The sequence below is a fragment of the Acanthaster planci genome, linkage group LG03, assembly GCF_054643075.1.
Source record: "Acanthaster planci isolate LZ-2023a linkage group LG03, COTS_SCS, whole genome shotgun sequence".
Taxonomy (NCBI): domain Eukaryota; kingdom Metazoa; phylum Echinodermata; class Asteroidea; order Valvatida; family Acanthasteridae; genus Acanthaster; species Acanthaster planci.
This window is the reverse complement of record NC_141779.1, coordinates 13,726,446-13,750,045: the sequence shown is the minus strand read 5'-3', so window position 1 is coordinate 13,750,045 and position 23,600 is coordinate 13,726,446. Positions and strand designations below refer to the sequence as shown.

The window sequence follows — 23,600 nt, the reverse complement described above, 5'->3', positions numbered from 1 at the left end:
TTCCGACCCTGATAGATTGTAAAAAAAAAGTGCTGTTAGTTCCGCTCGAGGCAAAAAACCCATACAATTGGGAAGTGACCCCAAAGTTTCCCAAGCTCTAGGGCGTGGCAGAAAGCTAGCCTGGCCCACTTTGAACCTGAATTGGAAGGTACAGGAAATTGGTCCTGAATCTCTAAATTATTACCAGAGGCACATACCGAAGTGCATCGTTTCTTTCACCGCCCGAAGCAATAACTTCATACATGTACAACTACGTGCGTGACGTGAAATGACCTGACGCGCACACCCTGCATATAAAAACAACGTCCAGAACATTTGCTCAACCTGCACTCCATGGGCTGAGTGCGCGTTGCTTTAGTCGCACAAGGCATGGTGGGAACCAACGTGGCGCGGCCATGGGCGCGGCAAGATCGTACCCATGGGCACGAAGTTGCATTTTGCTCGACTACTCATCGTGAAGGTCAACGGTTCATTAATTTGAAATACGTTTGTCTGTGCTTACAGAAACGTTTATGATGTGTGCAATAATTCCAGACGTGTCGGATAAAGTAACACGTAACACGCAGTGACATTTACCCATATACTCAAATTTCAGTTTAGGTTGCGGAATGTTCGCCTCGTGTGCTGAGCTGCTCAGGGTGCAGACTAAAAAAGAAGCCAAATTACGAATTAATTCTATCGGGCAAAGCCGTTATCAAAGTTGAAATACCTTTAACAAACGGTGTACGCAGAGAAGTCGCGTTACGGATGTTCTATAGAGAAAAGAAAGTGAATACGTCATGCACACAATGAGTGTAAAAGGCATCGTCTAGCGCTTTCAAGCAACGCTCGTTGCGCATTTTTGCGCTCATGTGCGTCAAGTTAATGGACGAACGCAACGTTCTACAAAATGTGCACGATACGGGACATCCCCACAGTGCTACGTGTTTGTGAACCACAGATATCAGAAATTTAACGCATAATTTATTTATGTCTGTGGTGTGAAAGAGTAGACCGGAAATTCTCCGAGAAGTTGGGTAAATGGACTTAACCTTGTGAACTTGAAGGAACGCCCACGCAGCCCATAAATTTGATATTGGGCCTTGTGGTAAAACAAAAACATCAATAAAAAAAAAAAAATAGGGCGCCCTCTCCGTTTCAAAAGCAGAGAGGGCGTTCTTTATTGCAGCTTGGCGCTTTCTACAAATCTGAGTAAATTATTGCTTGCTGAAAGTGAAAGAACTATCAGTTCTGTTCCAAAATGGAGTTTTTAGAAATGCAGTCAGGGTGGATAAACCCAGGTAAGTTTTTATTTATAGTCTCACAAACGACGGCGAAATTCTAAGAGAGTCAAGGGAGTAAGGCATGCGGTAGCGGAGAAGAGGGACCACAGTGCTACAATCCCGGTAGCCCCACTACAATAGTGTGGCATGGACTCTCACTCCAAATCGGGAGTGAGAGTCCGTGCCACACTAGTAGTGGGGCCACAATCCTGGACAAATCTCGTTGGGCCTTCAACCCTCAGACCCCCTTTCAAAGTTTCAATGTTGTGTCTGTGCGCGCGGTCTGCGCTCCGGCTGGACATGACAACATTGACCGGGGAGTGGGGGAGTATCCCAACAATTTTGTCCAGGCAGGATTGTCTTGAGTTTACCCATGCCTGTTTTTGTGTGTGTGGTGGGGGAGGGTCTGGTTAGAGTGTTTGAACTATTTCCGGCAATATGGCTGATTTGAATTAAACACTAACTTGAAAAGAACATCAAATGTGCTGAATTCACCCTGAAAACGTGACAGGCAGTGACAGGCATTGTCATGATTGCATTCCTCCACCCTCACCCTACTTCCAGAACTGTAAGGTTTAAACAAACCTTACAGATAGTCATGTACAAACTCCCATAAACCATAGAAAAAGGACACAAAAGATGTTTGAACTGCTCAGGCATTAACATCTGGCCAATTACCGCTTTCTTGCATGCCTGATATGTCCGTAGCCAGAGCGCAGCGAATGCTTGCTACGCACCATCTGTTTCACAACCACAAAACCCCTTTGTACCCTATGATCACCGCCACAAATTGTCGCTGGTAATCTACAACCTTAAAACTTTGTGCACTGAGGTATAAGAGAACGAATATTTATGCTTTTGTCGGTGCTTGATATGATCTCTTGTCAACATCAAATTTAATGCTTGAGCAATGAGCAGATACTTATGCTTTTATGCTGTGTGCCCTGAATCTATATGTGCAGTCATTGCCCTTAATGAGCACTTTCTTCTAGAGTTAATTTGGGACTAAGTAGCCTGGTTGTTCACAAGATTTTGTGTTTTGTTTGAATCATTTTGGCATTTGCGCAAAGGAATATTTTAATGAGACTTCACAATCACTCCCTGTGATGAAATAGCACATTTTGTTACTTAGCTTTATAATGAAAGTCAAACGTTTTGTTGGCTAGTCTTAACCAAATTTTTACCAAGTCTTTGAACAATGATGTATTGGAGGGAGGAGAAAAAAATTACAAACTTTGCATGGGTAATGGAACGATGTATCAAAATTTTAAAAGTTTATTAATGATGACAAAAGTAGGTGTAATATCAGGGATGTTTCTCTCTAGAGCTATTTCCTGGTCACAGCAATAATTTGTATTTAATTGCAAGCAAAAAACTACGAGTATTGCTAGGATATTGATGGCCCCGCTTGTCTGGCTGAGATGCAGGCAGTGATCAGGCATTTTGGGAATGTTTTCTATTATTCGTCTGACTTGGTGCCGACCATCATTGAACACTTTGTGCCAGAGTTGCAACTCCTGTGTCCTTCCTCTATGCATAAACATACATGTATTTTGGCTGTTTTGATTGTGATAACTTACCCTTCCATCACAGCTACATGTATTTGTGCAACCAAATTTCATACATGCCTTCTTGGTGAAGTTAAATGTCAGATGGGAAGGTTAATTCACCTTATATCGTTATTAAAATGGGGAAATTCTTGAGCATTTTGCATATCCACACTACAGAAAATCAGCAGCATGTAGGCCTACTCTCAATCATTGTCAGCTGCATTCCAGCTTGACCAATCGCAACATAACACCTATCTTTACTTTGTCGTTTTCCTGACTCCATCAAAATAAAAGCTGGGCTAAGATTGGTCACTAACATGGAAGCAAATTGGGCCAATCACAGCAGGGATTTCATCTGTGGGTGACGGGGAACGATTAGGAAAAGATGGGAGCTGTGTTGTGATTGGTCAAGTGACCATGCATCCCACTGTCATTGAGAGTACAGCCAAAATGTGTTTATAAACTTTACAGTTCTGGAAGTACCACAGGGCATGAGCGAGGAGGAACAAAGTTAATGATGAGGAAGGGACGAATGTCTCAAAGAAAAGGATTCTCTCTCAACCCACAGTCCAGATGAACCACCTCATGATTTTAAAACCATGGTAGACCATCACGTGGCATTTTGTGAAACAGCGGTAGTTGAACATCTTGGAAAAGGTAAAGTCATGTGAATGATTTATCCCCATTTTGGCTTGAGTAATCAATGACTAGACTAGGGCATACATGTACATGTACAGTAGTTTGTTTTTTTACCTGTGTTATCTGTTTTCCTAGCTAAGCCTTCAAGCTGTCACAATATCATTGTAGATGTATGTTTAGCCGGCAGGCAGCACAGGTCATCTGTCTTTGTGTTCATTCTGTTCATACTTTTTGAAAGAAATCTTGAAAATGTGGAGGTTTTGGCCGAAGAATTATTTGATGTTTGGTGTGGCATGATCTGAAAGGATGGGTTTATTTCATAAAGGGATCAGATCGAATGAAATCAGACTGAATAAATCAGAAGTGGATCCAATTATGCAGGTGTCTTGTAGAAAACCCTTAATCTCATCTTCACCGGTTTACCGTAGCTAATTGAATCAATATTTTACTAAGTTTATGGCTCATACATGTACATTGTAGGTTTTCCCACAAAGTGACCTTTTTGTTTTTCTTCGGGGGAGGTGTTACCAGTGACAAGCCACCAAGCACACCTCCAAATGGCCGCTCAAATATCTCAAGCCAAGGACAGAGGCCCCACAAGGTCTAGCCAGCGGTCACCCCACGTTCAGGCCCCAGACCTCCAGTACAGATGAGAAGTCGGAGGATGAGCTGTCCATAGGGCCAGATGACAAGGACATGTACTGAGAGGAAGACATACCACCTCAACAAGAGCCAACGAAGAGGTCGAGCAGGTGAGGAAGAAATGGCCAAGTTGAATAGAATATCACATTTCTTTCATTTATCAATGCTGTTTCACTGAGCTAGTTTGGTACATGTATATAAGAAAAGACAAGGTTGTCTATTGTTCAGAGTTGTGCTTCATTGAGTATTTATATTAAATGTGATAATTATTATGATAATTATAATAACATTTTGGATAACATTTTTTGACAAACTGGACTGTGAAACAAATCTGGTTTCTTTTAGTGAAACCTTTGTGCATAGCTGAATGAACAGTTCTGTGTGTCTGTGTGTTCCCACAGAATGGTGAGCTGATCCTAAAACATCTGATCATCAATTTCAAGAAGGGACTCCGCCGCAATATGATGTGTCTGTTGGCCATTGACAGACACGTCATCGACCAATTGGTCAACCGACAAGTGGTAAGGTGGTTGTTTTTCATTTATTCCTGGCAGGAGAATGACGTTTGGAAGCAGAATAATGTTGTCAATCCATCACAAGCTCTTTCACAGGACCAGTCATAAGTATCAGGGTGAGCAGTGACAAAGGTGTATGCTTTTGTCACAGTTCATTTGAATAGATTTTGACTTGGCTTATAAAGACTGGATGACTTCATTTGTGCTGGACTTGTGGGGACTTGAGATTGGCTGACTACAACCCCTTTGCAGAATGCGGTTTTTGGGTGTGTGATAAAAGTGCTTCCTTTTCTCCTTCTGTATTTGATCCTAGGCCCATGAGGTGATTGCTCTTGAGATCTTGACCCTTCTATTGGAGAACCCTATCAACAATAATGGTGAGGTGGCCATTGGCTTTTTGAAGGAGAGTGCCATGAAGTTATCAGAAGTCTCACCGAGAGGAGTCAATGGTATGCCTCCACAGAATGGGTTACTGTTAATTATCTCAGAGCAGACATGACTTTTAGTTAGTGATTGGTCAGTCCACTGCAATGTCACTGTCAGCCATTTGGTTTGGCTGTGGTATGCTTGATTCAAGATTGAGCAGTCCAGCTACTGTTACTATGCCTAGGGTACAGAGAATGTGCATTGGCTGACTTCGGAGAGATAGGTTTTAGAGGATTCTCAAAGTCTGTCAGCAAAACTTCCTTTGAGGGTTAAACCGTCGAAGATTTTGATTTATTTTCTGCAAACTCGGAGGATGTGGTGAGGTAGCACGCTGTTTACTTACAAAAAGTGTGACATAGATTCGGCTTTGAGTTGCAGGGATTTTTTTTAATGCACGTTGCCAAAACTGTCTGTTTGTCCCGAGATTTGTTTTGAAATACACATAGATATAATTCTCCGTTTGTCCTAATCTGATTCCAGCCATCTTTGATCGACTTCGAAGCATCCTTCATGAGGCACAGGTTGAACAGGGAGTCCAGTACATGGTGGAAGTCATGTCTGCCAACAGCAAAGACGGCTTCAAAGATTTCCCAGCTGTCCAGGTACTTCACACAAAAAAATGACAACGGACGTTCATCTGTGCTTGTTTTGACACACCCTTCCTGAAGCCCAACCATGCTTAAATGGTGGCTGGTGGACCCGGCCATAGGGATGGTTGACCTGTTGTATCTTGTTGACATATTAAGTGGGCTTCTGACAACTGTTGTATGTTGTTTGCTTGTAGCAAGGTGTTCAGCAAATATACAGTGAATACTACAGTGTGACACTGATGAAATTAGAGTTGACTTCTTTTATTATTTTGGATTGATGCATTCTTTGTGTAGATATTAGGCATGTAATTTATTTGGAAGTATATAAGACTTGGCAAAATAAAATACAACAAATGATAAGTTGATGGAATATCCGCACCGACTGGTTTGTATCAGTTTTGAAATTCAGGAGACATGCGTATGGATTCTAGAATCTTTGTCAGAAGTGAGATAGTTAAAGACCCTAGGTTTTGCAACATGAAGCAAAATCATGTTGTGTTACTCATCTGTTTATTGATGGTTGATCTGTAGGAAGGATTGCATCTGGTAGAGGAGTCTGAACAGTGTACCCATCTGCTCACTCTGGAAGAGAACTACTCACCTGAAGAAAATACTCAGTAAGTCTGTGTCTAGATGAATCATGCTTATTTCTCTTCATCTGTTGGCATGCATAAGATGGGGGAAGGGTCACGGTTGATGGTTTAGACTGTGGGCATGATGTGGTGTACAAATGGCATGGCCAGGCAGGCCTTGCCTACATTTAGATTGTCAACCTTATTTTTTTTTTCTTTTTTAGATTGAAGCCTGATGAATGGCAAGTATTGTTAGGCACAGTCAGTAAATGCTTTGATATGTTCATTTTGTGCTTTTTAACCTTTTCTTGGACATTCCTTTGCAAATGTCTTCAAGGAGGACCCCAATTGTTTTGCCAATGAGGAAAAGTACAATGCCATCCAGAAGGAGATCCCAGGAGAGGATAGTGACGAGCCAAGCTCAGGGGGTGACAGCGAAGAATCTGACAGACAGGACGAAAATGAGGAAGATGAAGAATGATGAGGTGAGTAAACAGCAGGTGAAAGGTTGTAGGAGATTGGCTGGTAGCTAAATTTTATTTTGGGCGACCAGGTGCAGGTATTTGCAAAACACGTTTTACTATTAAGGCTGGTATGAGTGAAAGATGATGGGTCATCAGGGTAACAATGTCTCTAAACTTTTGTCTCTTGGCTCCATGTGAAAATCAAGACTCTTCTGACAAATCAGCATTATTTACACTCCTGGAAGTGATAGCATTTTTGTTTACCATGATTACCAGGCTTTGGGCATTTAAACCTTATTTACGTGACTAACAGACTATTGACTTTTGAGGAATTTGGAAATATGGTCATTGCGTGCTCCAGAGCTTCGGTAATGGTTCAGGATCTGGATGTGTTTATACTCCAATAAAGCAGATAGACTGCATCACAATTACCTTAACCCCCAAGGGTATATGAAAAATCGTATTGAAATTGGAGGATTTGGGAATGTTAGGGTTAGAGTGTTGATGACCTGACCAATTAGTTGTTGGAATGACAGGGTTTACTGTTGGCTGCGATATTATTGTCCAATTTTGTGGACAAAAGTAGCTAAGCTACAACAGTCCAATATACTGTGAGGAAGGTCATTCCATACTTTTGTGGTCCAAGGAAAAAGCACAAATCATAAGCATGTGTTCTAGACAGTTTCCATTGATATAAGAGCAGGTGCATGTTTTTGAGAAGACGTTGAGGTTTGCTGAGATGATCTTGCTGGTGTATGTCGACCAGAGAATGACTGATTTTGTACATCATAATAAGACGTGTAATAGTGTGTCTGCTTTCAAGGCTGGTCCACTTTAACCCTTCAAGCATGGTGTAATGCTTGATTCTCTGGAATAATCATTTATGCACATTCTTGCAGCAGATATTTGGATTATATCAAGTTTGTGTGTATCTTGCTTGGTGATAGGATACCAAGCAGTAGAGCCATACTCAAGTTTTAGTTGAACAACAGAAAGGTACAATTTGGACTGGATGTCCGGGGTACATGAGGCTTTGGTTGACAGCATTGTTACAAGTATTACAACTATATTACAACTATTTAACTGAGCAGTAGGTAGCCTATCATATAGACACGTATTTTTCCTCCTTTATTTTCAGTTCTTTTTATTTTTGACTTTTATCCTTTTACCTTTTTTCTCTGTGATTTTGAGGGCTCCATTAGAAAGTAGCTTGTTACTGAACTGAATTTGAGTACATGTACCCCCATTATATGTCTTTGCTGTCTATGGGCCCTTAAGAGCACAGTGATTGCATACCCAGATATTGTATCACCAAGAACGTACATGTAGTTCCCAATCTACATCTTAATTGTCCAGTAGGGGTCTTGTCAAGTTCATCATACATGTAGGTACCTGCAAGTCCATCGCACGTCATCCAGTCTTAAGCCAAGTCACAAGTGAACTGTGACAGAGGTATTTCTTTGCGATTGTCGACTCTATTATTTGTGCCTAGACTGATTGATGGGCTTATGGTGGTCCTGCAGAGGTGATGGCAAGTCAATTTTTGCAAGTCCAAGTGAAGTCACAAGTCAATTTTTGCATGTCTCCTAAGTCTCAAGTCATTTGGTCCAGTCACAAGTCACATCACAAGTAATTTGATCACAGGTCAAGTCAAATCACAAGTCAATTTGATTCAGATGTGCCCTTGAGGCTTGGGCAGAAAAGACCAAAGTAGAAGTCGGGAGCCAAACGAAGTCTTAATTATTCTGATTGTTTAAGAATGCAAGGCGTAAGTTGATTGCCAAATTAAAAACTCTAAGGCGTTCGATTGAGTAGTTTTCTGGCTTGCGTTGGTAACAAGACATAATGTGCAAGTCCAAGTCAAGTCACAAGTCAAAAACTGATACATGTAGTTACAACACAAGTCACAAAAATACATGTAGTGTAATGTCCACTGAGCAGTCTTTGGCCAAACTGGGCGATCAACTACTTGAAGCTGAAAATGTGTATGCCTACACTAGAACTCTTGGAGCATACAAGGACTAAGGCCTGTACATGTACTCTAATAAGAACCACTTCACAGAGGCACAAGATTCTGGCTTCCAACTGTCTCTTTTATTTTGATTCAAGAACAAGATAGCCTGGCCAAACTCTGTGGACAATAAAACACTACACCTCATCAAGGCTCATGATATCCGAGCAGTTTCAACATCATGGGCTTACTTCAGGGGTGTACCAATGGAGGAACTATGCAAGGCAGCATGCTGGAAGACCCCATCTACCTTCACCACATGCTACCTCACCGATATTCTACAAGAAGACTCTGCACATGGCAGAGGGGTCCTAACATCGGCCACATCGATGCAGTAGAGTTCCTCATAAAAGTGGCCCACCACTGGAACAACATAACTCCATTATTTGGCGAGTCCGCAATAAGCTTGGACAATTTCTTATTGCTCTGGCATTCTCATTATGCAGTGTGGCCTCGCCGCACCCCCCTCCAAGGGTTCGGTGCTACTCTGCATATTTAGCGACTGTTTGGGGTAGGTTAAAAGCAGAAGACTCCTCCCCCACAGAAATGTGGGTGAGGTCTGCTATTGAATACCTAACCCAAACAGTCAGCACCCTCCCATCCTTCCCTACTTTTGGCTTTGGTTTTAATACCGGAAAAGGACGAATATGGCGGCCATTCCGCTATGCGCCACGGGAATTGAGGGCGCACTACGGTTGATCAGAAGATTTAGCGAATTTAATAAGACGTAAAGGAATTTGCATATTTAGTGACTGTTTGGGCTATGTATTCAGTAGCAGACCTCAACCCACATTTCTGTGGGGGGAGGAATTTCGATCCCTGACACTGCATGTTACAACTCTTACCATTTATGTAATATGGCAGATCAAAAGATGGTAACGGCAGAACAAAGTTGTCCGACAACATTTTGTCCTTTTTTGGTCTTATTTCGTGCTCTGCAAGGTATCACAAAATTTGTGTTAGGCCCCTTTGTCTTTGCTTGGTCTTAGCCCTCATATGTTGCACTTAGCAGTTTCTCGGATTTTTCTTTGATTTAGTTGGCTTTGAACTGGTCTCACAAGTCGGTGACGCACCGGCTTCTTTCAGTTTTGGGCACTGTCTTTTAATGTGGCCGTACTTCTGGCATTCATAACAGTTGGTCCACGTGTGTTCTTTTGATTTGATCCCTTCGAACTACATGTAGTCCCACGTGTCTGAATCTTTATTTTTATCATCTCCGGTTGTTCGATTATTTCGTTAAGCTGACTTTGTATCTCAGTTGTTCCTCGCTCAGGGTCTTCAGGTGTTGGCACAAATTGAACATTGTGCACTTTCTTTGGATCGGCAAGCCAGTGTTTTTTCCACTCTTAGCTATGCCTCTAGTTCAACCGTAGCCGCCACGGCTTCATCCAACATTGATTTTTGCATCTGGATAACCATTGTCCTTATCTCACTGTCATTTAAGGCATCCATAAATGATCCCTTCCCACGCAATCCCGACTGTCGGTCAGCAGATCCATAAAGATCTTGTCAACAAGCCCCCTTTATCCTCAGCCAACACCACTCGGCTTTCCGATGCCTTCTGCCGCCAGTTTCTCAACTGAGCTCAATCCAATTCTTTTTTCCAGCCGGGTCGAACCCCACCTCCAACACCAGGACTATTTTATTGTAGTCCTCAGATGCCTCTTTTGGTAGGCTTCCCAGGACTTGTGCTGTTCCTGTCAACAGGACAGCTAAGTACTGTATTTTTGCACTGTTGTCACAGTCATTTATTTTGGCACACATCTCAAAATGTTTATGTATGAAGTCCCCATGCTCTTCCCGTCATATCCATCTGGTATGATCACAGGCCTTTCATTTGTGCAGACTGCCCCTTTGTTGGTCTGTTTGGTGGATGTCAGCACCCTTCCATTTTTCTGCCGGTAGTACCATTATCAGTGTGGATGCTACACTTACTGATTTATTGTGGTTTTGAATGCTATAGGGCAACCTTGGCATAACAGGGGCACCGTGACTCAGAAATTTTTCTGGGGTACTGATTACCGTTGGCCCCGCAACATGAATGGCTGTGCCAACATTTGTCTTCCTGACAGATCACAAGATTCTCCAAGTGGCAATGCAGGTCTTGGTATGTCCGGTTCATCTGCCCTAGGCGGTACAGTCGCTATGGCTGGCTGCTCAGGAACCGGTGCTGCAACCGTTGTAACGGCTGGTTGGTCTTCTTTCTGTACTGCATCCCTGGAGTGGCCAGTTGGTGTCCAACCAGTGCAGCTACCCTTTGAGCCGCCAGTTGGTCTCCATTATGCACTGCAGTCCCTGGAGTGGCCGGTCAGTGTCCAATCGGTACAGCTGCCCTGGGAGTGGCCAGTTGTTCTAGAACCGGTTCTGAAATACATGGCGTTACCGGTCTGTTTACAAGCTGTACTGTAATGCCTGAAGTGATTGGAGGTTTCCGAACCAGTACTGCAACTGCTGAAGTGGCCGGTTGATTTCTCAGCTGTACTGCAATCTCTGGAGTGCTAGCTTCTTCAGTTTGAGTACAACTAGAAAGTTTTACAACTACTGGTGTTGCTTCATGTCCGAATGGCTGTTTCCTCTAGGTACTGGCTTGGTCCTTACTTTTTTTCCAAGCACTGCTGTTTCTCCCAGAAAAAGACCTGTTGGGTTTTCCTTGTCACTGGAACAATTCCTCCATGCACTGCACTGCTGGGGTGGCTTCTGGCAAAGTAGTGGCTGAGAGTTTTTGAAAGACCTTTGGCCAGTGTGTGGCAGGGATCTCCCCAGGCGGAACCTAAGTTTGTTGGGACCAGTCTAAAACCTATGAGAGTACAGCTGCTGTTCTCACACCCAAATTTTACCCAGACGAGAGACCACTCAGAGTGATCTCAAGACAAGGGAGCAGGTCCGTTTTGGAGGAAATGTACCACCGATTATGATGATTGTGATTACCCTCTGTGAACAACACAATTAAATTTGCAAGAAATACACTTTGACTTCAGGATTGTCAGTGCAACAAATATGATGATAATTTATTCAACAATAATCAAGAAATATGTATACAGTGATGATTGTGATTCGATTTGGTATACTTTCGTAACAGGGTCCTTCAGTTACAAAGGGAGACAACCTACTGCTCACATCAGCAGTAATACGCAAAGCATAAATAATGTACCACAATGTAAGCAGTGTGCTTTTCTTCCAAGTCAGCAATGTGCTACCAAATCAGCAACACACAACAGCATACCACAGTGTGAACCATGTGCTCCCACATCAGCAATGCTCACTGCAACAAGCACTGCACATTACCCAATTAAACTCCAACCATGCAACCTAGCATCAGCATCATACAACTCTCTACAGCCAGCACATCAGCATTGCACAGCACAACTTAAGTACAGCCATGGTTCATACACTCAGCCCCAGTAAGCACTACACATATCAGACGTACATGTAGCACAGACAGCATATATACAGGTACCTTTCTCGAGGCTGTCCAGAGCTTGACTCCTGAGCATCACGTGACTGTACCTTCCAGGCAGACACGCACATTGTACACACTTGCATGTACATGTAATAAACCTGTGGGCCTAGTTAATGTGAACATGCACTTGCTACCTACATTACAGTTCATTCATACATTAAAAAACTGGCTCAATGTCTCTACACTTTCTGTTACACAGGCCCGGGCGTAGTGGGGTGTCCCGATACACCACAAGCTATAACAGCAAAATACGAAGAGTGTAGGCCTACCTTAAACTTTTAACGTCATCCAAAGCTCATTAAATATTCACAGGATCTTATACACGGTATTAGCGAAAGAAGAACACCAAGTTTTGCCTCATTAAATATGCACCATATTTTGTACACAGTAAAAGGGCCACAAAAACACCAAATTTGCACCTAATTAAATATTCACAAGATATTTTACAAAGAATATCTGTATTCAATTCAAATGAATAAATTTGTGGACTCCATACATTAATATCTAATTGTCTGATTTGTCAGTGGGCACGATTTTACTAGGTTAAAAAGGATGGACTATGGAGAAATACAAGATTTTATATAGTTTAAATGGTACATATTGCAATTTTTTCACAAGGTTATTCGTCAAGTTCCATAAATTTTCTCTATCAGAGCCTGACTCAATATACTTAATCTATGAGCTAATTCAGGTGTCCAAATTTTACTGTACCAACATTTTACTATATAAATATATAAAAATTTATCTAATCAAGAAAAATAAATAAAAAGAAACCACCTAATTTTACAGTTTTTGTCGCTCACTCGGTCGCCACGGGATGGCCATTCTCATCCATGACAACTTGTCTTGGGAGTACTCGGCTGTGTTCCTCACTTGTGACAATTTCTCCATCCAGCGACGTCCGTGTTGAGGTTTTGCCCTGTACCGTTGCCATTCTCATCTTCCTTGGTGGGGATGTTTCGGACTGAGACACTTCCGGTGGTTGCTGGGGTTTTCCCTCCTCTTCCGCAAGAAAGGAGGATGCAGTGGATAGATCAAAAGGATGCTTTGGCCTCATCCCTGATCATGTGCAGCATCCCACTAGGCTCTCCTCCAGATGAGCGGATGTAGGGACAGGGGTGTTGGGTGAAGGGACAAGATCAGTTCTCCTCTACAACTGCTAGTTCACAAAATAATAAGACAAGTCTGCCACAACTACCTAATAGTATATCGGAGGGGCACCTTACATGCCCTTTTTAAGGTACCGCCTGGGCGGTGACATGTCTTGCTCTTCCAACTGACTTTATTACTGGACTCTGAGAACCCATGCAATTGTTCTGTAATGGCATCTCCCATCACGTGAACATCATTCTCGACCTCATAGGCCAGCTCTTCAGATAAACTCTTATCATCTGGATACTCTGTCAGCTTCATGGGGAGGTTTTCAGCCACCTTGTACCCAGGCTGACTTTCAGACTCGTCTGAACCGACATACATGTACGCCTTGAGTCCGTCCACAAGGATAACCTTGGGTTTGCCTCCATTCTTTGGCTAGATGCGTACCATCACATCCAACAGCTTTTTTAAGATCAACCAAGGTCCTTGCCACCGAAGTTGGAATTTGGGGGAAAGATGTTTCCTCTTGGCTGGGTTGTGAAGCTAAACCATCTGGCATTCTCTTAAACCGATGTTCAAATACCTTGCTGAACATGGGCAGCTTTGCAGAGGCATTCTTCGGCTCTTTTATGAGCACCTTGCATGTTACTATGCAAAGTACACCCTGTCACCAAGTCTACCGGAATATTCACTTCCCTTCCCAACATATCATGTTCGGGGGGCTCTCCAGTTGAGTCGTGTGTTGCGCACCTGTAAAGTGGCATAGGGGATGAACTCATCTCAATCCTTCTACCTACGCTTTGGATATTAAGTAGCATTGCTACATTTTTCACCCAGATTCTGTTGAACCTGTCGACCGTGCCATCCGATTTCGGATTATAGGCAGTTGTCTTGTCTTTGTCATGCCCAGGCACATTTCCTTGAACACATCTGCCTCAAAGTTGGAGCCCAGATCAGAATGGAGCTCTTGGGGCACCCCAAACCGACAAACTCATTAACCAGTGTATGGGCGACTGTGATGGCAGTGGCATCAGGAAGTACAAATGTTTCCATTCACTTAAAACAATAATCACCAACTACTAACACCTGTCAGTTACCATTGTCCGTTGTGGGCAATGGCCCAGCAAGCCCTCCTTGCACAGACATCACAGTCTTGGAGAAATGACGTCCATAGACATGCCTGGCCAAAAATACCTAGCTTTCACTTTGGCTACCACCATACAACTCGGCTATGACTTTCTTGCTAAACTTTGGTGGCACCACTAATAGCCACCAGAGGGACTTTCCATCATCGGAGTCCCATCTCCTTTGCAACACTCGGTCACCAACCTCCAACTGGTCCTACTGTAACCAATAGGTCTTGGAGGTCGCTGATAAGTCAAAAATTTTCTTCCACTGTTGGAAGTCCTTTGCTCTCTTCCTTCAACCCTATGAGCCAACTCATGATGTCATCCTACGACTGGGCTTCTCTTAGAGCACTAAAAACCATGCCACACTGCAGTGTGGCATGGCCAATTCTAATGGTTACCTTCTGGCCATATACATGTAGGTATTATTTGAAATACTTCAAATATAACACCGCATCCAACAACTCTTCGCGAGTGACACAGTAGTTTTGCTCAGGTTTTCTGAGCTTCCAACTTGCATAAGCAAACACTTTTTTGTCACTATCTTGTACCTAGGACAGGACTGCCCTGATGCTGTCACCACTGGCATAGGTGTCCCAGATGAAGTCACTTTCAGGAACCGCGTATGACAGAACTGGAGCAGGTGGTTCCAGCCCTTCAGCTCATGAAATGCCTTGACAACTCTCAGTCCACACAAGCTCCTTTGACTTCTCTGTCAAGGCAAGGAGTGGGCTTGCGATCTCTGCAAACCCTCGTATGAACCTCTGGTAGTGTGAGGCAAGACCCAGAAAGCTTCTCCTCTCATACACACCTCAGAGTTGTCACTGCTTCAACCTTTCGTGGGTAATGTGCCCCAGGTATGTCTTTGACCTTTGAAACAAAAGGCACTTGCTAGGCTTCAGTTAGTCGGTTTTTTCATTAAGTGACAAAACCCCAGATAATAGAGACATGTAATTTTTTGATATTTCCTGCTAATTTTTTGATATTTCCTGCTATGTTACTTCCTTTGATCCAAAGAACAAATGAGCAGAGTTTGTTTCAAAGCAAAATGTTGTTTACTTTCCTTTAATTATACTAGGAAACAAACAATTTTACAAAAAGTTTGGTCTCGTGTGTTTCTCTGTTTTCACGAAGTGACAAAAAGGCACATCGTTAGCAAGGCGAAAAAACAATATACACAATTCCTGCACAAGTCTCTTTGTGTGCGTGTGAATGGCGTTGTATATGAACACCTGCTCGTGTGTTGAAATGTAACAATTCTCTTCCAGCGCGTATTTTGTTCATGAGTTACAAAAAAAGAAAAATCAAAGACCTCCGAATATTTCTGCTTTCACGAATTACAAAAAATAATTTATTTAATTTTTATTGATATATTATTCATTTATTAAGGCAATATATGTGCAACTAAGTTTGGATTAGCATTTCTTAAGTCTTACATTTCATAAATTAAAAAAAAAAATAATTCCTCAATCCGTAACATAAAAGTGATTGAAACTGTGTATTAAAAAGGCTGGTGTTTTCAAATACGTTTATCTCAGATTGTCCATTTGGCAAGATTTGAGGTTTTTTACTTTGAGAAAACACTGACGAATTTGAGCCCAGCCTGTCTTAGCTTGTCGAACACCACCTTGAGACGGGCTAAGGTCTCTGTTACTGTCTGACCAAACACAATGATGTCGTCTCAATAGATCAGTAGGATCTCCCACTGTATTTCAAGCCAGCCATGACTCTTCCATGAGCCACTCAAAAGTGGCCAGTGCATTGCATAGCCGGAAAAACATGCATTTCCACCGATACAGTCCATTTCTCACAATAAATGTTGACTTTTGGCTGTCGTCCTCATCAAGAGTGACTTGCCAGTACCCACATGCTAAACCGAGGGTACATAATCACTTTGCCTTTCTCAAAGCATCAACTGTTTCGTTAATGAGCAGGATGAGATATGCATCCTTGATAGTGAGTGGATGCAACTTCTGGTACACATAGTCAACGCAAAAGCGATTCGTACCATCTTTGTTCACACGGACAACTTCTGCTACCAACGGACTCAGGGGATTCAGTTACTCCCCTCTAGTCGAGGTTGGGTATTTGCTCCTGAATCTCCTGCTGATGCAGGTATGGATGCCGCCTCACCCTTTCTTTTATTGGCATAGCATCACCAGTGTCTATGTAATGCTTGACCGTGTGCATGTGACCGATGTCATGGTCACCGTTGGACAACACATCAAGGAAGTCTATCAGAAATTTCTGGAAATCGTAGTGATACTTAGCCTCCTCATTGGCTGTACCCCTTTCGTATGACTCTTGCAAATACAGGGGCAACTTCTGTTCTGTATTTGTCACCACATCCAACTCCCCATGAATTGAACTGGCCTCAATCTGGGAAATCACTCCCACAGTTGTCCTTTCACAGGCAATTCTTGTCTTCCTTCTAGGATTAAAGGCTAGCAACAGAACAGCATCAGCTTCAGTCTCAACCAGAGATCTGGCCTGCATCAAGCCTCTTTTGGCTAAGTCAGCACCACCCCATTGGTTCTATGTACCAAGGCTGGCCCGAGAAAGTCTGAGCCCTTTTGAGCAATTTTGCCCAGGACCACAGCTTCATGACCCAGTCGAAGCACTGTAGTTTGGGAAACCACAACACGTCCAACAAAGATTTGCCTGCACTATTTTGTGTTCATGATTTCCTATCTCCTCCCTCAATTGGAAGTCTGTTTCCTTCTGTTGGCAGGAGAAAATCTGTGCCCAGGATGACACTATACTTTATTTCGACAAAACGTGCCCAAGTTGGGTGCGTGGTCCAACTAACCTGCACCTCCACCAAAGCTATATTCAACATGGTTAATTGGTTTCTGTCCACGTGTTTTGTTTGGACATCTCCTTTCTCCAAGACAGGTCTTTTCTCTTTTGCGATTTTACACCTCGCGATTTATTTAAGTTGTCAGTCGAACCTGTGTCAATTAAGAATCGACCCTTGGTTGACCTTACCAACCCATCAACAAAATAACCCATAACCAGGGCTGCAGCTTGGATCAGGCAGAGAAATTATTCGCCACCTACCATCACCATCTTCGTGTCGTCTTTTGGACCATCTTGGCCTCTCAGCCTTCCCAAGGGTCCTGGGGGCTGACCACCATTTCCCTATTTCAGATTATTCTTACACTCCTTGGCGAAATGCCCTTTCTTACATTTCAAACACTTAAAGGTTCCAGGGTCAGCTTTCCCCGGCTTGCTTGTCTTCAGAGAAGACAGGCAAGACTTGACTTGCCTTGACCCTGGCCTCTAATCTGACCTTACAATGACTTTAACTCGGTTCAGCCACAAATCTCAGTCTTGGCCTGCTCTTTGAGACTTTCCTCTGGAGTCTCCAACCTCTGTTCTTTGTCAGTTTAAAGCCCTCGCCAACTTGGCGGGCTTCAGTTCTAGCACTCACTGCTGTTCAACCATTTCAAAGTTCTCAGTCTCCAGGGCAGCCTGGACCGCTTCGTCGTAAGGTTTTGTAATGGCCCTATTGATGCCCTCTTGTACTACATTTAAGTGGCTGTCAACAGCATCAATGAAGTAGTTCTTGCCAACTTTTCTCAAGCCTCTTCCTGAATTCATGGATTGCTTGCCTTAACTCCAACAAACTTTCTTTTGGCGAAGATGTCTCAGATCAATGAGATTTTCACCATGTCGGGATAAGCCAGACCTGTGCTCAACCAATTTGCCCAGCACACTGTATGTTTGCTTTTGGCCTGAGTCACCCAAACCCCCCCCAACCTGTAGAGAATCCTCTTGCAAGCTTGTGTCCAACAACTTCCCAGCTTGCTCAATATCATTTGAAATGGTAGAAGTAACCTTCTAGAGCACTTTTCCACTATACCGATCAGGAGTTATGTTTGCCCAGTGACTTTTGTCACTACAATCTTCCCTTCTGACCTGAGTCACCATGGACATGTGCCTCTCATTTCAGTGGCCAAGGACCCACTTATGACAAGTCCACTCCTTCCACTGACTAGCTGTCCTTTGCCTTGACTAGTCAAGCTGCAAAACTTAGCAGCTCATATCACTGTGCACCTGTTTAGGGGTACCCTTTTCCACTTCAGAGACGAATGGGTTAGTACTTGACTCACCCTGTTCCACACCACCTTGCCTTGAAGGGAGCAGTGTCGGGTTGTCTATGACTTGACTCTTGCATTTCAAAGCGACTGGCATTGACCCTTCTTCATCCATGAGCCTGGGTCCTTTAGAGGCGTAATCTATATAAAGCTCACCTCCCTCCCTACTTTGGGGGCCCACTTATGGTGTCTGCTGCCTTCCTTTGCACTTGACACTTGTCTCCCCGTTGCACCAGAGACATATCCAGAAGTCTCTTTGGGCAACCTCAGCTCAACATTGGTATCAACCTGATGGAACGCATGCTGAATGCCTGCTGACCTGCCCGTGTTCCTTTCCTTTGGGGAACCATTCGACTGCAGTGCAATTGCAGCATCCAACTACTTTGCAATGAGGCCTTTTTCCCATTGCAGAAATTGTGCTTCCATTTTGCAGTCATTGCACCTCGGTCTGAGCATCTGAGGTGCCAGCTTGACCCTGCAGGCCTTTGCTCATGACTTACAACAGCCCCAATGATCTCACAAGACCACGAACAGTATACAATGCAAATCAAAACATAGTGTGCAATAGAATAATATCACAGAGAAATCACGTAATCACTCACAGTCATCCCACTTCTAAAAGCATTTGTGGTAGAGATCTCCCGGGCCAAACTTAAGTTTGTTAGGCCAGTCTAAAGCCCGTTGGAGTATAGCTGCTCTTCCCAAACCCAAGCTTTCCCCAGACATGGATTTGATTGGCTATACTTTATTACTAGGGTCCTTCTGCTCACATTATCCGCACAGCATGAACAATGTACCACAATGTGAGCAATACACAATAGTGTCAGCAGTGTTCAACAATGTAACTAATGCACAACAATGCTGACCAGTGAGTTTCCAAGTCAGCAATGTGCTACCAAGTGAGCAACACACAACAGTGTAAGTTATGTACCACATTGTAAACCATGGACTCCTGCATCAGCAATGCTCACTTTAACAAGCAATGCAGAATCTGTACCAACAGTACCCATCAAGCTTTAACCAACTGCTTAGTGTCACCATGGTGCAGAACACACCTTTTTACAGTAAGCACGTCAGCATTGTACTGTGTAACACGAGTACATGTACTGCCATAATTTGCACACTCAACCCTAGTAAAGTAAGCACTACACACTTAAAACAAACAAACAACACATTACCTTTCTCAACACTGTCCACAGCTCGACTCCTGAGCACCACGTGACTGCCTTCTCAGGCAGACATGCACACTGTTACACAATTGCATGTACATGTACAAGTAATAAACCTATAGGAATAATTAACCAATTCCAAACGTGCATTCGTACACTTCCTAAGACTGGCTCTATATATGTCTTTAGACTTTCTGTTACAATAGTTTGTGTAAAATTTGCCAATTGAATACGACGCTGTTATGACATACAAAAACTAGCCTTATAGGCCAAAGTTGCTGGGCATTTTGGACACTGAAACGTTGGTCATTAACACTGTTGGTCTCAATTAACTGGTTTTCAATTCCTGCTCGGACATGATTCACTTTGCCCTGTTTTTCACTCCCCGATTGTATTTGCAATGCCTGGATTGTTATTCTTCATGTTTTTTTCCTGCTCACTCCTAAAAATAATTTGATTGAAGTGTCCTTTTTTTACCTCAATCAATTCTAAACTTGGACTTGAGGGGTAAACAGTGCTGCAGCACTAATTAGAATAGGCAAATTTAATTAGAAACAAACAAAAAGTTTGAACATACTCGTTTTCTTGAGGGGTTTTCATTTCGGGATTACATGGTCACTTTCAGTTTGTTGTTTATTTTGCCATCGAAGTGCTGCTTATAGAGAATACCATTCTGGGGAGGACTTTTGAGGATTTGGGAATGTTTCTAGGAAACAGGGTCTTTCTATGCTGTCCTTATGTCTCACCATGATATGTGAGTAAACTTACCATTATTTTGTCTTGTTTGTCAGCTTGCTCGAATTTGGTCTCACAGGGAATGACAAAGATGACTCCGATAGTAAAGGTATGTACCTTGTCCAGAGACTCTATGTGAAAGAGTCTAGGTCACAGAAAAAAACCAGCAGTTTGATACAGAACTCTGCATTGTAACTTACAGTGCCTAACAAATTTGACAATCAGTGCACACATTGCTTGGTTTATTTGTCGGTAATTTCTTTGCTTTTGAAAAAAGATGAAAAAAAAATTCAATAAAATCTAAACTTAGCAAAAAACAGAAGAATGGTGAAGAAAATGGAAGTTTAATCTCTCTTTTTTGTGGTGTGTTTTGTAATGAAATCACTGGTCTGCTCTCAAAGCTTGAGTCAACTCTTAGAGTGATATTTCTTTTATCCACTTTTGTTTTTCCAACAAAAATAAAAAGTAAGCCTTAACCAGTTGAAGTTTTGACCGACGCTTTGAACTATCAAGGTGCTTGACAAGACACTTTCATACAAACTTTGCTGGATACTGCTGGATTGTAAGGAGATCAGATGAAAATGTTGGACTGCATCATCCCCATGGTAACTCATGACGAAGTGACATAGCATATGGCTCTGCCCAACGGTCTTCCCATTAGATCACTTTGCTTGGGGATAATGAACTGAGTTGGTAAAGACAATGTTGCTTCACCTAACGCTTTGATCGGATCACTTACTTCTGTTCTGCAAGTTGGAGTGAGTTGGAAGTGCGACAGTATTTTTCTGTACCCAACATACTGTAGTGTTGTACTGGATCACTTACCTCTTGTCAAAGAACCGAGATGGATGGACATAATGACTGGAAACACACACTGGCCTATGTTACATGGTAGTTTAAATTCTATGCAGCATCTTAAGGTTACAGTTACTGAAGTGTTGGAGATTGTTGTATAATGACTGTTTGCGTTAAAAAAATTGAACTCAGTTGCTTTTTAAGTAGTTAAACTTGTAAAAATTGTGTTAACTAGAAATTTACCTTTTTTACATGAATATATTATTGCATAACATTCATTTTTATGAGCTGCCTTTAAGGTTGAAAAATTAAGCACAATAATATGGATGATTTGTATGTAAGACCATTAAACTACAAAGAGGTTTTGAACCTGGTATCTTTGAAAGAAGTTGTAAAATTTGTAAACAATCGTGATGTATGTTAAATACAAATTTACCTTGTTTAGTCCACAGTGAAGTTTTGTACAGATTAACTTTTGAAGTACGTGTAGTTGAACAAATTGGTAAAAAAAGTAGATTGCCTGAAGATTGACCTGTTAATTTCATTTACATTCGATGGAACTGTATTTCATTATTGTGTAATTTAGTTTGGGTCTTGCACCACTTGAGTTTAGATTGTTCGCAGTGTACATGTATTTTGGAAAATTTGTATTCTCATCTTCTTCAGACTCTTTACCTGTAGTTCATGCATCTTGGTTGGTATGATGATTGCCCTTGAACAAAGGAGGATTCTGCTGTGAAAGTTAGACGAACATTATCCATAACAAATCAGAAACTGCAAGGGACACGTATCCCTGTCCAGGAATTTGTCAAAATGTCACAAAACAGTTAGCTTATGGTACAATCCAAATTATTTTCCCTCAAACGAGTATGGAAGATAAGAAAGCTCTGTAGTGCTATTAAGTATACATTTTCAAAAAGTGAACTATGATGATTGCCCTTGAACAAAGGAGGATTCTGCTGTGAAAGCTGTTAATTAATAGTCAGCTGAATGAGATGAAATTATCACAAAGAATGAGCTACAGTATTTGTGGAAGCAACATGAAATGTAGCGGTGTAATTTTGAAATTAAATTCCACCATAGGGGGCACGGTTTGTGACATTTTGACACCTTTGCAGCTTAGGGGTCCAAGTTTAGATTTGTTATTTGTACATGTGTAATAGCTTGTTAACTTTTCTTAGTTTAACCTATTTTAGAGCACATTCGAGTGTTTCAGTACTGTACCTTTAAGAAAATCGGATTGCAAGTGTAACAAGGATGTAACACCACTACCGGCAATTAAGGTATTAGTTATATGATATGAAAAATACCATTTCCTTCACGTTTTCTAACATCTGTTGGAGAAATTTAATGACAATTCATGGCATGTCCCGTTGACAGGTTTCATGGATTAGCTCAGAAACTTTAAAATACTTTTGCTCAGAACAGGTTGATGAGCAAAAAAGTGTTCCCTGGTATTTATTTGGGGGAGAAACTGGTGCTACAAATGTAAATGTTTTACAAAACAAAAATCTCCAACAGCTTGTGTTTATAATATTTGTTCTTAAAAATTCCAAAAGTGTTATTAGGTTAAAAAAGAATTCTGTTACAAGTTAGACGAACATTATCCATAACAAATCACAAAACTGCAAGGGACACGTATCCCTGTCCAGGAATTTGTCAAAATGTCAAAAAACAGTTAGCGTATGGTACAATCCAAATTATTTTCCCTCAAACGAGTATGGAAGATAAGAAAGCTCTGTAGTGCCATCAAGTATACATTTTCAAAAAGTGAACTAAATTATTTCGAAGACAGGAGATATGTTTTTAAAATCCGTTTTTACGAGATATAGTTTTCCAAAGTTTGCTCGCGACAAACATTCCTCAGTTTGTTCTGATGAGATCTATATTTAGAAACATTTCTATTTTTCGCAACAAATCGTTTTAGGAGATATATATGAAGTTTGTTTCCAGGAGATATGTATTTTCAGGATTGGATTTATTCTAAAAAAAAACCGAACTTCAAGATAATACAACCTCTAAAAACGAACTAATAGAAATCTTACAACAAACATGGAAAATTTGTTTCCAAAAATAGAAACGTTTCTACTTACCGATCTTATGGGAACGAACTGTAGAATGTATATCGAGCAAATGAACTATAGAAAAAAACAAAATGTCTAAAAACAAAACCCAGTTTAAAAATAAAGTTCATAAAGACGAATTCTGAAAGATATACTTCACATCTTGAAAATATATAATGGATGGCATTACAGGGCTTTCGTAGGAACATGTATAAATGCAGACGTTAGTTACTATGTATATGTTACTTGATACTTCCTGTAAAAACATGCAATAAAATTAATTTGAAGTTTCCCAAATGGACATGATGCCTCAGTGAATATATTATTACCTCCGTTGTAGTATCTTTTAATGCCTGAAATAGATGGGAATATAAGAAAATCTTCT

The 23,600-nt window shown here is 41.8% G+C and overlaps 1 protein-coding gene across 5 annotated transcripts; it reads left to right on the top strand.

The window, feature by feature from the left end:
• The first annotated feature begins 86 nt into the window (after positions 1-86).
• On the top strand, positions 87-23,516 carry LOC110973040 (pre-mRNA-splicing factor CWC22 homolog). Of its 5 annotated transcripts, none has more exons than XM_087134229.1 (11): positions 87-1,280; positions 3,284-3,469; positions 3,973-4,203; positions 4,495-4,614; positions 4,922-5,057; positions 5,515-5,636; positions 6,156-6,241; positions 6,537-6,681; positions 14,909-15,210; positions 20,414-20,466; positions 20,824-23,516. In XM_087134229.1, exons 4-9 carry the CDS (start codon positions 4,555-4,557, stop codon positions 14,942-14,944), a joined length of 585 nt encoding a protein of 194 aa, XP_086990355.1. In that variant the 5' UTR covers positions 87-1,280; positions 3,284-3,469; positions 3,973-4,203; positions 4,495-4,554; the 3' UTR covers positions 14,945-15,210; positions 20,414-20,466; positions 20,824-23,516. The 5 variants fall into 5 exon arrangements, with proteins under 5 accessions (XP_086990355.1, XP_086990353.1, XP_086990357.1 ...); XM_087134227.1 differs by having other exon boundaries at positions 6,534-6,681; XM_087134231.1 differs by lacking the exon at positions 14,909-15,210 and having other exon boundaries at positions 6,534-6,681; positions 20,828-23,516.
• The last annotated feature ends 84 nt before the right edge of the window (positions 23,517-23,600 follow it).